This window comes from Danio rerio, chromosome 8, assembly GCF_052040795.2.
Source record: "Danio rerio strain M-AB ecotype USA chromosome 8, GRCz13ab, whole genome shotgun sequence".
Taxonomy (NCBI): domain Eukaryota; kingdom Metazoa; phylum Chordata; class Actinopteri; order Cypriniformes; family Danionidae; genus Danio; species Danio rerio.
In genome coordinates this window covers 26596834-26612142 of record NC_141028.1, presented here as the reverse complement: position 1 = coordinate 26612142, position 15309 = coordinate 26596834, and the positions used below count along the sequence as shown (strand labels likewise).

General features: G+C 36.6%; 1 protein-coding gene across 2 annotated transcripts in view; it reads right to left on the bottom strand.

Annotated features, from left to right (window-relative positions):
- Window positions 1–15309, bottom strand: part of LOC137496359 (zinc finger protein 335) — a 31252-nt gene that overhangs the window by 6585 nt on the left and 9358 nt on the right. Inside the window, exons 8-19 of one of the 2 annotated variants that reach the window (XM_087264752.1) lie at window positions 15171–15279; window positions 12480–12694; window positions 11263–11362; window positions 11042–11115; window positions 7766–7907; window positions 7475–7681; window positions 5527–5669; window positions 4249–4297; window positions 2860–2913; window positions 2549–2635; window positions 973–1043; window positions 236–341 (exon numbers count right to left, since the gene is read on the bottom strand). Coding sequence is in view for 1 of the 2 variants with exons in the window: in XM_087264753.1 (XP_087120879.1) it covers window positions 236–341; window positions 2549–2575 (133 nt within the window). In the remaining variant the exon portion in view is untranslated. Of the gene's footprint in view, window positions 1–235; window positions 342–972; window positions 1044–2548; window positions 2636–2859; window positions 2914–4248; window positions 4316–5526; window positions 5670–7474; window positions 7682–7765; window positions 7908–11041; window positions 11116–11262; window positions 11363–12479; window positions 12695–15170; window positions 15280–15309 lie in introns of those variants that run through there. The other variant, XM_087264753.1, reaches the window with a different exon arrangement.

Sequence of the window (15309 nt, the reverse complement as noted above, 5' to 3'; positions counted from 1 at the left end):
ATACACTCCACTTCATGAACAAAACATCTCAATCATGATAAAATGAACAATTCTTTCTAAATAAAGCTATTTAAGTTATCTGGTTAAATGGTATTCATATCACAATATCCAAACATCACAGAAAAACTAAATATCACAAAGTCATTTATTTACAGTCTCATGCAGCCATGAAAGCTTGTAGTAAATAGTTCTGTTTTTTGCATTTTAAATAAAGGTAAAAGGTGAAAGGTCATACCAGTGACCGCTGAATGAGCGACTGCTTCCAGATCTTCAGGGGCCACAACCTGCTGTTCAGTGGTGATGGGGACATACTGAATCTGTCCATCCTGAGACAGAGCAATCTGACACACAACACAGAGGAGATTTACACTGACACCAGGGAACATTTAAACAAAAATATGTACTACAAACAGAATTTGTTTTCCTTTTTGTCTTTTAAAATGTAATGAATACAGGACAGCTTTGTCAAAACTGTCGTCCCCATTCAGATGAGTTTGTGAAAAAGGCCGAAAAATGCTGTACTATTCACGTCAGGCCAGTAGTTGGCAATTTCTCTTTATAAAATACACTATGTGCCTGCAAACATATGATGTCTATAGTTTTGTTTTATTGTGAGGTAATCTGTAATCTACACTTACATGCCATGTAATCTACAAAGCCAAAATTTTTATTTAAATCTGTAGCATTTTCAAAAATTTGGTCTTCCAAAACCAATTTTCAAAGATTTGTGTTTTCAGGCCTCTCAAAATGCCATTGTTATGTAAATAAATGTTCAAAATGGAAAAAGACAAGAAAAAAAACAAAACAATAAAAGTTTCTGATTTAGTTAAGACATACATCATGCATTGGTTTTAATGTTAATGCTAAGTAAACACAAACAGTTCAAGTACCTATAAGAAATCATGTTACATTTGAATTACAGCAATTACAACGTGAACAAAGTAAATAATTGTGCTTGTATTGGCTCTGAACTCAATCTGTTGTTCCTGTAGAAACGTCCCATCATGTTCATACTGAATGTGAGGGATTTGCCCGTCCCCCATCTGCAATTCAAAGTCAGGGTTTCAGTCATAATGATGAAACATAACATCCAACAGACCATACAAGTGGGGTCTCTAAGTTCTCTAAGTTATCCAGAGTTTGGGAAAAAAAACTAAGTAAAGTGGTTGGGAGTCATTGTTATATTGTAAGGGAGTAAGTTGTTGTATATATTGTTTTGGAGGTTAGTTTTGCGTTTTTATTTTCCTTACCACTCTCTCTCAGCTTCTCACTCCACTATTAGGTTTCTTTCTGGTTTAGGTAACTGACCATCATTGTTATGACAGTGCCAGATCCACCAATCCCTGGATGAGCCAGTCTGTGGTGTGCGCTCTGCCTCGGCGTACTTTTGGGTGCCACATTTTTGCATTTATGCCATGCTTAGGTTATTAGGTGATTTATTATCTTTATTATTATTTATTATTCACTGTGGTAATTCAAGTTTACTTGTTAAACTTCGCTGGGTTTGAGTAAATGCTTTGATGGTTGTTGTGTGATTCTAAACTGAGCCTTATGACCTTTTTGTTAGGTTTGTTTTAGTTTAGATTGATTTAGTTAGGATTAGTTTGAGTTTTGCCCCCTGTGTAGTTTAGAGTTTTGTAGTTTAATTAGTTTAGATCGGGTGTCGTGAATGAAGTTATCGATTCTATTTTCATTATTTATTTTTGACGCAAAGTTTAGACGTTAGATTTAAGGATTGTTTTGTTTTGTTAATTTCTTTGATTTGGCTTTGATTTGGCTTACATTCATTGTGTACTCAGAGAATTTTGTAAATGTATATTTCTTTTTCCATTATTATTGTTACATCTTTTGCTTAAACCATTGATTAAAATGCTTAAATTCTGAATCAATTCCTGCCTCATCCTTAATCTGTCACACACATTACATTTGTCCCACCTAAATGTTATAGCATTCATTTTAAACATCATAAAATCATAACAAGAAGTAAGAAATATAGTCTTGTCAAAGATGTCAACATTAAGGCAGTTTTTTATTAAAACAAAATATGAAAGTGAAAAAGAGAAATAAGCTTTCTTTATATTATTTTACATATTTTAGGGAGAAACTCACTTAATTTTAACTTTTTTGCAGTGTAATGACTGTCATACTTTTTACAATGATTAAGAGGAGACACAAACTAAAATATAATTCAGTGTAACAATAGATAATAGACTTTAGAATTTTGTCAGACATATTTAAAACAAGAATCATTTGATAACATGTTCGTAAACTCTATTTAAAGATCATAGTTTAGCACCAAAATACTAATAAATTATTATTTGAAATCTTTATACTTTCCACTATCCTTCAAACCACTAATTTTTTCTCATTTGTCTGCAAAATCTTTAGACAAAAAGGTTTAAAACCTTAAAACTAGGGCAGGAAAAAAATCACTTATTATTTTATATATTATAGTAAATGTAGATCAAAATAAAAATCTCTTCAAAACCAAACTTTAGAGTGTGTGTTTACTGCTTGTCTGAAAAAAGCTTTATTAATTGAGTCATACCTCAGTGACCTGGTTGTCTCTGGTCATTAAGTGCTGTACGGTCTGTCCATCTACTGTTGTGATCTGCTGAATATATGCCGCCTCCTCCTAATAAAAGAAGCATTTTGTCAAAAACATGCCTCTAAAACCTGAGTTTATATTACATTTATAGATTTACCACTTTATAAAATCTAAACCACCTTGCATTAGATACAAGATCAAATGTAATACTCTTCTTTGTGATTTTCGATAACCACCCAACATTAAATACAGGCTGTAAATGAGAAAGTCAGAAAGACTTTGATCCTGAGCCACAATGATGTGTTTCTGACCCAGCGCTTGCTGTAATCTCTCTGGGCTGATGACCGTTTGACCCGCCTGCAAATCTATAAATCACAGAAGAAGTAATTTAATGCAACAAAGTAACAAGATGTGTCTAATAAACAGACCAGGGCTGTGTGACTACAGAGTAGAGGAACTATGACGTCACCTTGTAGGCCAATCGGCTGCTAGCATAAAACTGGTTCCTTTCAATAAAATCCCCATAAGATTTTCCCATAGACTTCTCGAAGATTGCAAATAATTAGCTCTGTGTTCAAACACAGTTCATTACACTTACACGTTTTGTCCAACAGGATAATCCTCACACAACATTTATACAGACCTACAGTACATGCCTTTTGGATAGTTTCTCAATGAGAAATACATTTGTTTTGCTTTACAGTTGTTATATAAGTTTTAAAACATGTACTGTACGTTTTAGAAATGTGCCTTTAGATTCTTATCATAAGACATGTTTAAATAAGTGTATTGCCTGCGTGCACATAGCCCGTTAAACTTAGTGAAAACCTAGCTATGACAAATCCCATATTCTTTTTCATAAACGACAGAAATGAGGGGCAAGTCTGTCAAACGCCTGCAAATGCCATCATGGATAGAGAACATTAACATTATTTTTTGTTATGACGTACAGAAAAAAGCAGCCCATACAGTCACATATGATATACGTTCTAAGGTGAGTGTAAAAGAGTTTCAGGAGGAGTATAAATATTGCATTTATAGTTAAAAATTTGTTTAGATGAAGAAAAAAAAATAAAAAAGAAAAAAAATCATTAGATGTATGTTAATGTAAAATAATCATGTTTAAATGTCAGTAAATATTTATATATTTTTACAAATTTATTAACAACTTTGCATTACTGAGAGCAGGAAAGAGACCGGGTGTCCTATGGTAAGCAGAATCTTTATTAAATAGCTTTATTTAAATAAATGATACCCTAACCCTAATGAAATTAATGAATCTGTCATGATGGTCATTATCTTCACACAATATGAAGGCCCAATAAGAAAAAAAAACTACAACCTATATAAAATATGATTTATGAAAACACTTTCACCAAATAACAGACAAATCCAAATGTCCAACACAAGCTGTAAATTTGGGCTGCATTCCAGACAAGCTCACCTCAAAGACGTATAATGTCTCTGATAAAAAAAAAATTCAAGAGTGGAGTATATCTAATGTATTTTGTGTCGTAAAATAAAATGTGAAAGTATCTTGAGTTTGTGGTAGCCACAAGCCTTATTTAAGCGATTTAACCAAAATCACATTTAAGAAGCCCATTGACTTCGGGACAAGGGAACCGGAACTCGCTTCTGGGTTTTTGCAACAAATTGACATCATAGTTCCTCCATTCAATTATATTCATTCCAGCACTTACTCTGCAGTGTAGCTAAAGTTTCTTCATCATTGTTGATGATGATGGTCTGCTGTGACGGGACGAAGCGAGCCGTTACAGTTGAACAAAAAAATAATTTTTGAGAGTTTCAATGAGGAACAATGTGTTTCTGTGTCGTTTACACTTTTACACTGGCAATTTATTACAGTTTCAGCTAAAAATCTTTTTTTTAAAAATCCCCCGCGTCTTAGATAGCCTGTGGGTGTGTAAATTGCCATTTCTTTTAAAGGTGCAGTAGGTGATCTTCCACAATGCTAACAGCTTAGCATTAATCTCTGAATTACAGTACTCTGAATCCTAGCCGTCCAGAGCCACGCCTCCTGAAACAGGAGCACGCTCACCTTAAAGATGACAGCATAACCCTCTCTTGTGTGTTAAAAGTGACTAGTGCTTGTCCGGCGGTGTGCTGGAATTACACTCATTACTAAGCCAAACTGACATGCTATTTCAGAGCGAATATTTAGAGTTGCATGGTAAACATTATAGGGAGAGGCTAGGCAGAATAGCGGTACTTACTTGTGTTTTGTTGTTAAACTAATTCAAATCTACATTATCGATGCTGTAAAAGGTCCCTTATGAAACTGAAAATAGACTTATCAATCTTTCACCGGAAGATTTAAGTGGCTGAACAACACTTCTGTGAAGATATAACCCATTTGTAACAACAACATACAACGTTACATCCGCTTTGCGTGAAGCTAAAATAATTTTAAAACAAAACATTACCTGTCTAAGAGAAATCCTTCAGCCATGGTGTCATCCTTTCTTCAGTGTGCAAAGGTAACCCCAGTATTGATTCAGGTTTTTAAAAAGTTTTGATTCAGCATGTTTTTGCCGATCGCGCACGCGAGTTCTCTCACTCTCTCGTGAACGCGCAGTTCGTCTATGCACAAACAGCTGTCGACGGAGCTGCGTACAAACGGCTGCACAGTTGTTTAAATCTGCATTTGCTGACAGACAGTTTGAGCTGCTTATCGGAATTCCATGAGATGTCGGCCTGACTATTTAATTGAATCAACATTTTTTTAGTTTTATGCCTTACCCAAAATATAAAAATGCATATAAACACATTTAGATCATTAACTTTAAGCAGTACAATTGGAATGTGAAGAGACTTTCAACCAGCACAACAACAACTGCTTCTGAAGACAGACACCTACTGCACCTTTAAGTTGGGAAAGCATTTATGGTTGTATCTGTATTAATAATGTAAACAGTACAAATTCTAAGATTTGCTAATTTATTTGAATGATTGCTCACCTTTAGGCGCACACCTGGCAGGAGTAAGGCTTCTTGTTGGTTTGTGTCATCATGTGGCGTCGCAGGTCTTTCGTGTTTTTAGAGGCAAAACTGCAGCTGGTGCATTTATGAGGCCTCAAATATGCATGCAAGGCCATGTGAGTCTAGGATAAAAATATATATGTACACGTTTATAATAATTACACACAGGCAAAGACTTTAATCCAAAGCTACTTCCCCTACACTTACGTTTTGTCAGTCTGTGCGCTTTTTTAAACACAATGTTATATTGAAGTGCCTTCATTTTGTTTTGGAAGTCAAATGCTTTACACCCATTTGAAACAGATTCTGAATCTTTTCTCAGTGTCTGAAACAAATAATTTAAGGATCCTGTCTCTTTAATAGCTACATTCAGAGAGGGTATTATTTTCTGAAATCTGAAAATCATCTTTGAAAGCTCCTTATAGGGATAGTTTACCACATTTTGAAGAAAGCAGGAAACCTGTAAACATTGACCTCCATAGTAGGAAAAACAAATACTGTAAAAGTAAATGGTTACAGGTTTCCAGTAGCCTTTAAAATATAATGTTTAGGGTTTAAAAGAAGAAAGAAACTAAAATGGATGAACTACTTAAGTAAATAATGAGTAATTTTTTTTGGCAGAATTGTTTTTACTTTAAGTGCTCACCGGCCACTTTATTAGGTAAACCTTACTAGTACCAGGTTGGACTCAGAATGCATTTAAAACTGCCCTAATCCTTTATGGCATAGATTCAACAAGGGACTGAAAATATTCCTTAGAGATTTGGGTTCATATTGATATGACAGCATCACGCAGTTGCGGCAGATTTATTGGCTGCCAATCCATGATGTGAATCTCCTGTTCCACAACATCCCAAATGTGCTCTATTGGATTGAGAGCTGGTGACTGTAGAGGCCATTTAAGTACAGTGAACTCATTGTCATGTTCAAGAAACCAGTCTGAGATGATCCACGCTTTATGACATGGTGCTTTATCCTGCTGGAAGTAGCCATCAGAAAATAAGTACACTGTGTTCATAAGGGGATGGACATGGTCAGCAACAATACTCAGGTTGGCTGTGGCATCGACACAATGCTCAATTGATACTAATGAACCCAAAGTGTGCCAGGAAAATATCCCCCACAGCATTAAACCAAAACCACCACCTACAGCCTGAACCAGTGATACAAGGCAGGATGGATCCATGTTTTCATGTTGTTGACGCCAAATTCTGACCCTACCTTTAAAATGTTGCAGCAGAAATTGAGACTTATCAGACGAGGCAATTTTTTCCTGTCTTGTATTGTCCAACTTTGATGAGCCTCTATGAATTGTAGCCTCAGTTTCCTGTGTTTAGCTGACAGGAGTGACACCCCGTGTGGTCTTCTGCTGCTGCTGTAGCCCATGTGCTCAAGGTTTGACGTGTTGTGCATTTAGAGATGCTCTTCTGCATACCTCGGTTGTAACGAGTAGTTATTTGACTTACTTTTGCCATTCTATCAGCTGGAACCAGTCTGGCCATTCTCCTCTGACCTCTGGCATCAACAAGGCATTTGTGCCCAAATAACTGCCGCTCACTTGAGATTTTCTCTTTTTCTGACCATTCTTTGTTAACTTACAGATGGTTATGCATGAAAATCCCATTTGATCAGAAGTTTCCTTTCTATCCGATTCTAATGCTCGGTTTGAACTGCAGCAGATTGTCTTGACCATGTCTTCGTGCCTAAAAACATTGAGTTGCTGCCATGTGATTGTCTGAACTGAAATTTAATGTTAATGAGCAGTTGGACAGGTGTACATAATAAAGTGGCCGGTGAGTGTATATTTATGATGCATTATGTTCTTTAAAACTTCGCAAATCCTTTACAAACAGCCACATTACACATTACAAGAAAAGCAGTATCTGAAAAAAGCAGCATAAAAAATGAAAAGCTCAACCCAACACACCTTGACTTCTGGCTAAGAAGGTGCTGCAAAATCACAGTCGGGGCATTTGAATGTTTTGGGGTCGATGTGCGCCCTCTTGTGGTTCTCCATGTCCGATCGGCCATGGAAAGCCTCCATGCAGATGCGACATGAGAAGCGCTTGGTGTTCAGCTGTTGAGAATGGGGTGATGGAGACAGCGGAGGAGATGCTGGAGCTTCACTGCTGAGCTGCAGACAGAGGATTTAATCAATTTAACTTTCCATTAGGACTATTGGTTATTCTATCTGAATTCTTACAAAACACAGTCTCACCTCCACCTGCTGCAGGTTTCCGTCTGTCAAGCCTGAGCTAACGTAAAACTTCTCTTTATTTTCTTTGAGAGGTGTAGAGATGGACAAGGGCTCAGTACTCACTTCCATCACCTGAGGCTCTGCTGAGGGCTCCTCTAAACTGCTGTCAAACACACACAGACAAACAAACACACACATTTATGACATAAATACCTCACATTGGTGATTAGGAAATATCATAACCTTTCAAATTGTGCAAAATACTATAACATATTTAGCAAATAAAATGTACATTAAATGCATTTTTTTTATTTTATTGTTGCATCTACAGGTCACATGGTGTAAACAAAATCCACTTTTTAAAGATATGGATCTCTTATTAATGGAAAAATAGATTTTACAAGATGCATTTGCACAACTTTTTTAGTTTTTGTGTTCATCTTGATATTCTGAATCCACAAGCCCTCTGTGAAATCACACACACTATAACCTTCCAGATAAAAGCACCTTTGTGTCACTGTGTGATTGTTGGCATTATTTATTGTGAGAAAATGAAAGTCTCATAACACTTCACAATAATATTTAATCAACACAATATCGCAGTTTTACACACATTTGTAATGGAAAAATGGAAAAATAATCATTTGTGAATCTTACTTTTTTTACAAATTTTATTGACCACCTACAAAGCCCTGAACAGCTTAGCTCGCCAGTATTTGGGGCAGCTCCTGGTGTATTATAGCCCCTCACAGCCAATATGCTCAATTAATTCTGGACACTTGATTATTCCCAGAATATCAAAGTCAACTGTAGGCGGTAGATCTTTCTGTCAGCTTAAAACTAGATTAAAGACACATCTCTGTGCATTAGCATACACATCAAACACAAATGCTTTTGAAATCCAAATCCTCTAAAGGATTTTTACTCTGCATTATTTAGGACAACTGGAGCCGGGAACACTTCCCAAAAGACATTATAATTTGAACAGCATCTGCACTTATGTTAGTTTGTTTGACTTTCCTTCCTGCAGCTTCTTCACAATGAACGTGTTCTCCAGTCTCCGGCGCCTAGACTGCAGCTCAGCACGAAAATTTCAACTGGGCCTGGTTTCTTAAGGTTTTTTCTTTTACTTTCGTCAATTGTTGAAGTTTGTTCCTTTTCACTGTTCCTTTTCACTGTCGCCACTGGCTTGCATGGTTCAGGATTTGTGGAGCTGCACTTTGATGGATTTGCTCTTTACTGTTTGGACTTTCAGCAGTGAAAATTAAACCACACTGAACTGAACTAAAACTCTGAAAACTGGACTGACACAGTTTCAATTTACTAGAACTTCTATGTTAAGCTGCTTTGACACAATCTACATTGTAATAGAAGTATAGAATTGAAGATGCACTGAAGTGAATTTACGTATGGCCTAATGTCAGATGTCATTAGTGTCCCACTCTTTGATGGACACCAAATTCAAGGACTTTTAAATCATTCATTATTTTAAGTCGGGCATCTTTGCAATTCAGACCCCAGCATACATAGTGCCACGAAAATCCTTCCTGTACTTAACATTTCACTAACACTTAATGTTCATTAAAATGTTATAATTATGATGTTTTGAATGTGTCATTTTAAAACATGTTGACTGTTTTAAACAACTTTAAAAAACTTTAATACACCTAGTAGAATTCAGTACTGGTAATATTCAAATGTGGTACCTGAAGTATAAATAAATTTCATTATTTGTCATTTGTAAAAGATGAATTTCTTATTTTCTTTCCACTCAGTTTTTTGAAAGCAGTAATTGTTAAAATAACACCATCGACTTTAAATTAGGGTTGGGCGATGTCAACCATTTGGCAAAGTACAATGTCTATTGTGAAACATCGCAATGGATGATGGCATCGTCACCAGTGGTGAATTAATTATTTATGAATAATGAATTAATTCATAACAAATTAATAATGTGTAGCCTACCGTTTCAACTACCTGACCCGCATGGTCTTTGTTTTACCCATAACCAAATCATATATAAATAAAGATAAGTTGCACACAAAATACCACCTGTCAATAACTTTTTCCGCAGGACTCTGGCATGAATAGGCAGAGTGATCTGTGTCGTTATAATGGCATCGACAAACCTGAAAGTGACAGATTGATTGATAGATACAAGACTGAAGAGTCCTTAGTTAGAGACAAGTTTGATTAAAGATTACTAATAATAACTATAATTTAATAACTATAGTGAGACGTGATCCAGCGGTACATCCTTGATAAACTGTCCGACGTGCACTGCTCCCTGGGGTTTTGTGCTCAAAGCACTTGCTGACTGCCTGGAGCTTAGATGTGCGAGTATGCTAGAGTGCATGACAGAGTGTGTGTGTGTGGTCACATGATGTGCGTTTTCAGTGGTGTAGTGTGGATAGAGATCTTTTCAGAAATGCTAGGTGAAATGCCAGTGTGAACGTGGATTGTTTTGTTCTGAAATGCCATTTTAAACTAAGACGTATTAGTGTAAACAGGGCGTGTGTATTTTTCGCAAGCGGGTTGCTGCTGCGACAAGGCAAGGTAGAAGATTGTGATGTCGGCTCAGCATTGTGATGTCTATCGGCCATTGGCAATGGATGATGGCATCGTCTATCTACTATTGATACTTAAAATTCATGCACTTTTCAATTCAATTCAATTTAATTCAACTGTTTATTGTCATGTGCACAGTAAGGTAACACGTCTCCCTGTACAATGAGATTCTTACTTTGCCGTCCACAGTGAAGTCATACACACAACATACACATCATACACAACATACACATAAATACACATATATACACAGAAGTGACCAAAGATTAAATGTAAAATATAAGTATATAAATATCTATGAAAGTAAACAATATGTAAACCTGATTTGAGTAATGAAAAAGATGTAAACAGTGTACAGTGTTTTTTGTTTTGTTTTTTATTGTGCTTATTATGCAAAAAGTGCCTAGCGCAATTGGATTATGTGCAAAAAAAGAATAAAGAATAAAATGCAAAATGCATAAAATAAAGTGCAAAATGGGATGGAGTATGTAGTGTTGTACTGAGCAGAAAAAGAGACTGTTATGTGCGTTGGTTATCTGTTTAGAAGTCTGATGGCTGAGGACCTATAGGACCTTTTAAGGACCTATGTTTGTTTGCAAGTACATTCCAGGCTTTGTATTCATATGTCTGAAATTCAAGTACTTTCAAGAAGAATGGGAACCCTGCAGTTTATATTTCAATAGAATTATGACTTATTCCAATACAAAATACCAATGTGCCACACAATACCTGTAGTTCTCTGTCGTTTTTCGTGTACAGCAGCAGATCTAAAGCATTTTAAGGTGAGAGGTCTGAGTTCTGGGCTATTAGAGAAGGTAAACATTTATTTAAATGAGCAATCTGAATATTATTATCACAATGTGAATGGTGTAATATGTGTAGATGAATTTTTAAAAATACACACATATTTTAGATATAATCACTGATCTACTGATAACTTTTCTACTGACCTTGCTCGTAAATGATGGTAGTGTTGCTCAGTGCATCTTGGGATACAGATGTGTTCCCTGTGGACTCCATGGTTTAGAGAGTAAGAGGGTCCACTGTTACCTTTAGGTTTAAAAACAAATCAATATCAAATAATCGATGGTTTGCTGTTTATTAAATGATTTTGGATGCAATGATTAGTGGTTCTTTGGCTCCATAAAGTGCATTTAAAATCCTTTAATACATGGCAAGTCATTGTTTATATCACTAATTACATGGTCATTTGCCAGGTTATTTATTCATTCATTCATTCATTTTCTTTTTGGCTTTGTCCCTTTATTAAAAAAGGTTGCCACAGCGGAATCAACCGCCAACTTATCCAGCATATGTTTTACGCAGCAGATGCCCTTCCAGCCACAACCCATCACTGGGAAACCCATACACACTCATTTACACACACACATACACAATGGACAATTTAGCCTACCCAATTTACCTGTACCGCATGTCTTTGGACTGTGGGGGAAACCGGAGCACCCGTAAGAAACCCATGCAAACGCAGGGAGAACATGCAAACTCCACACAGAAACGCCAACTGACCCAGCCGAGGCTCGAACCAGCGACCTTCTTGCTGTGAGGCGACAGCACTACCTACTGCGCCACTGCGTCGCCTCATTTGCCAGGTTATATTTTTGTCTTTGCAGTTTGATATTTGACTAAACTCTTTTGTGTGTATATGAGATGGCAAATCTAATAACAGATAATAACATGTCAGCTTTCTCTCTACAAATATTTGAGAATTCTGTTAAGGTGGTTGACCCCAACAACTCCCTGGTGAAGCACATGATGATGTTCTCATGGTAAGAAGAGAAATGTGTCTCAGCTAAAAAGCTCCAGCAACTCTCATTGAGTTACTATAGTTACTACTAATGTTTGAGGGTGGCAAAAACATTTAGAACTGTGACCAAAACTGACCTACAGGTAACTGTGCATTCAGCATATCAGACTTATATATACTAATATATAATAAGCATAATATATACTGTATCTTCCTGAAAATAAGTAGCATTTTTTTCCCTTTTTTATCTAAAAACAAAATAGTGACATACATTTAAAAGTGATTTACATAATGCATTTCACATCAAGTAAGCAAAACATTCATACATTAGTTTAGACTTTCGGGAAAATATACTAGAATTTTTCTGCCCGTTACATACTAGATGCACATCCATGTACTCACAAAGGTCCCTTGAAATTCATGGTTTTCATGCTGTAACCTCAGCTCCTCAATCTGCTCCAGGGTGAAAACAGGTGTCTGCTGTCGCCGGATCGGCTCATCTGGATGTGTTCCACTCCACTCTTTAAAAGTCTCAGGGTGGCGACACTGCACATGTAGCCGCAGGTTCTTCCTGTGTCACATCGTGAAGTGGCACATTTTACAGGAGAAGGGCGTTTCTGGGTAAAGATGAACAGACATGATCAGAAAACATTCCACCAATTTAACTGAGGAATAATTGATGACAGGCATTAAATTGTTAGAAAAATACTGCAACTTTAATAGATCAGAGTCATTTATCCCACTTGTACTACAGTTAGCACACCTAGAGACATTGTTTTATTTAAACTACTGCTGTGTGTGGGACCAGATTCTTAGCTAGATCAGAAAAAGCCTATAGTTTTACTGTGATTTGATTTTTGCCATTTGTGGTCTATGAAACAATTGAAACCATTCAGTATAATGCCTGCCTGGAGCTACTTTAGCTGTTTGCTTCCATGAAAATAAATTGCAGACCTCAAAATGTTGATCAGAATCAAATACTGAACAGCCCTGTTTCATTAATTGTAAGGCAAGGCAAGTTTATTTATATAGCACATTTCATACACAGTGGCAAATTAAAGTGCTTTACATAAACAAGAATAAAAGAAACAAGTATAAGAAAAATGAAGACAAATAATAAAAATGATTTTAAAAAACATAAAAACAGGCAAAATGTGATATAAAAGAATGAAAAAGAAGAGAAAAACATAAAAGTGCGATTTGTTGGACGTAGCTCAGTGCTCATTCAGTAAAGGCACAGCAGAACAGATGTGTTTTCAGTCTTGATTTGAATGTGCCTACTGTTGGAGCACATCTGATCATTTCTGGAAGCTGATTCCAGCAGCGAGAGGCATAGTGGCTGAAAGCTGATTCACCCCGCTTTGACTGAACTCTTGGAATTTCTAGTTTATATGATCCTAAAGATCTGAGTGATCTGTTAGGTTTGTATTCAGTGAGCATATTTGTAATGTATTGAGGTCCTAGGCCATTTAAAGTCTATTCTGAATGTAACTGGGAGCCGGTGTAAACACCTGAGGACAGGTGTGATGTGCTCCGATTTTCTGGTTCTGGTCAGAATCCTGGCCGCAGCGTTCTGGATGAGCTGTAACTGTCCGACTGTCTTTTTAGGAAGACCAATGAGGAGTCCATTACGGTAATCCACCCTGCTGCTGATAAAAGCATGAACAAGTTTCTCTAAGTCTTCACTGGAAACAAAGCATCTGACTCTTGCAATGTTTTTGAGATGATAGTATACTGATTTACTGACTGCTTTGACATGACTATTGAAACTCAGATCTGACTCCAGAGTCACACCAATATTCTTGACCTTATTTTTTTGTTGTTTGACCTTTAGTGCCAAGGTACACATTCACCTTGAGAAACTCATCTCTATTCCCAAATGCAATGACTTCAGTTTTCTCTTTGTTTAACTGAAGTAAATTTTGGCACATCCAACTATTAATTTCATCAATGCACTGGTAGAGGGTGTCAATGGGGCTGTAGTCATTAGGCAGTAAGGCTAGGTAGATCTGAGTGTCATCAGCATAGCTGTGGTAGATTTTTTATTTTTTTTTCATTATTTGGCTCAGAGGGAGCATGTAAAGGCTGAACAGGAGAGGTGCCAGAATCGAGCCTTGTGGGACTCCACATGTCATGGGTGTCCACTTCGACCTATGGTCACCTATACTGACATGGTAACCTCTATCTTCAAGGTAAGATCTAAACCATTTGAGGACCGTGCCAGACAGCCCAAACCAGTTTTCCAGCCAATCCAGAAGTATGCTGTGATCTATTGCCTGAATCTGTATTTAGGCGTATATCATTGATTAGCTTTATAAGAGCGCTCTCCGTACAGTGATGTGCTCTGAAACCAGACTGAAAATTGTCTAAACACCTCTTGAAGCTAAAGAACTTGTTAACCTGGTTAAAAACAACTTTTTCAATGATTTTGCCAATGAAAGGGAGATTTAAGATTGGCCTGTAATTGCCCAATAAGGTGTTATCCAGGTTGCTCTTCTTCAAGAGTTGTTTAACAACTGCAGTTTTAAGTGAGTTTGGAAAAATCCCTGAGAGAAGTTGTAATGAAAAATTGCAAACTCGATTGAGCAAATCATACATTCTCATGCATATCATGTCAGGGAGGCATGGTCTGATCTTTAGTAAATCTCTGCCAAAAGCCAGAGGGCGCTCTCACAGAAGCCCCATGATGAAATGCCCATGAAGAAACCCAGGAAATACCACTAACCCTTGTTGAATAAAAAGAATATTGTACTATTTTCATTGGTTTATTATGTCTAATAAACACAAGACTATGAAATACTCTTCCAGAAAGATTTATTTTAAACAATCGACTGTTATGAAGTGAGACTGGAGTAACAACATTCTGTGTGGTGATGTCACTGGCACATGAACATTTCCAAGCTGTTGTCAAACTATTTCATAACTGTAGCACTTTGTTGCTGTTAAAAAGCAATTCAATCATATATTAACGTTAAACCGGCTGCTATAACATTATTTATCAATATCTGGACTTTATTGGATTCTCTGAAGCTACAGAAATTAAACATGTACAACATGAAATAGGTTAGGACCTTGAATAGGTTGTTTACATACCTTTAAATCAGTGTTGCTCAACCATGTTCCTGGAGGACCACTAACACTGCATGTTTTGGACGTCTCCTTTGTCACATCCATTACAGGTCTTTCAGTCTCTGCTAATGAGCTGAAGTGGCACAAACAGCTGTCATTATCA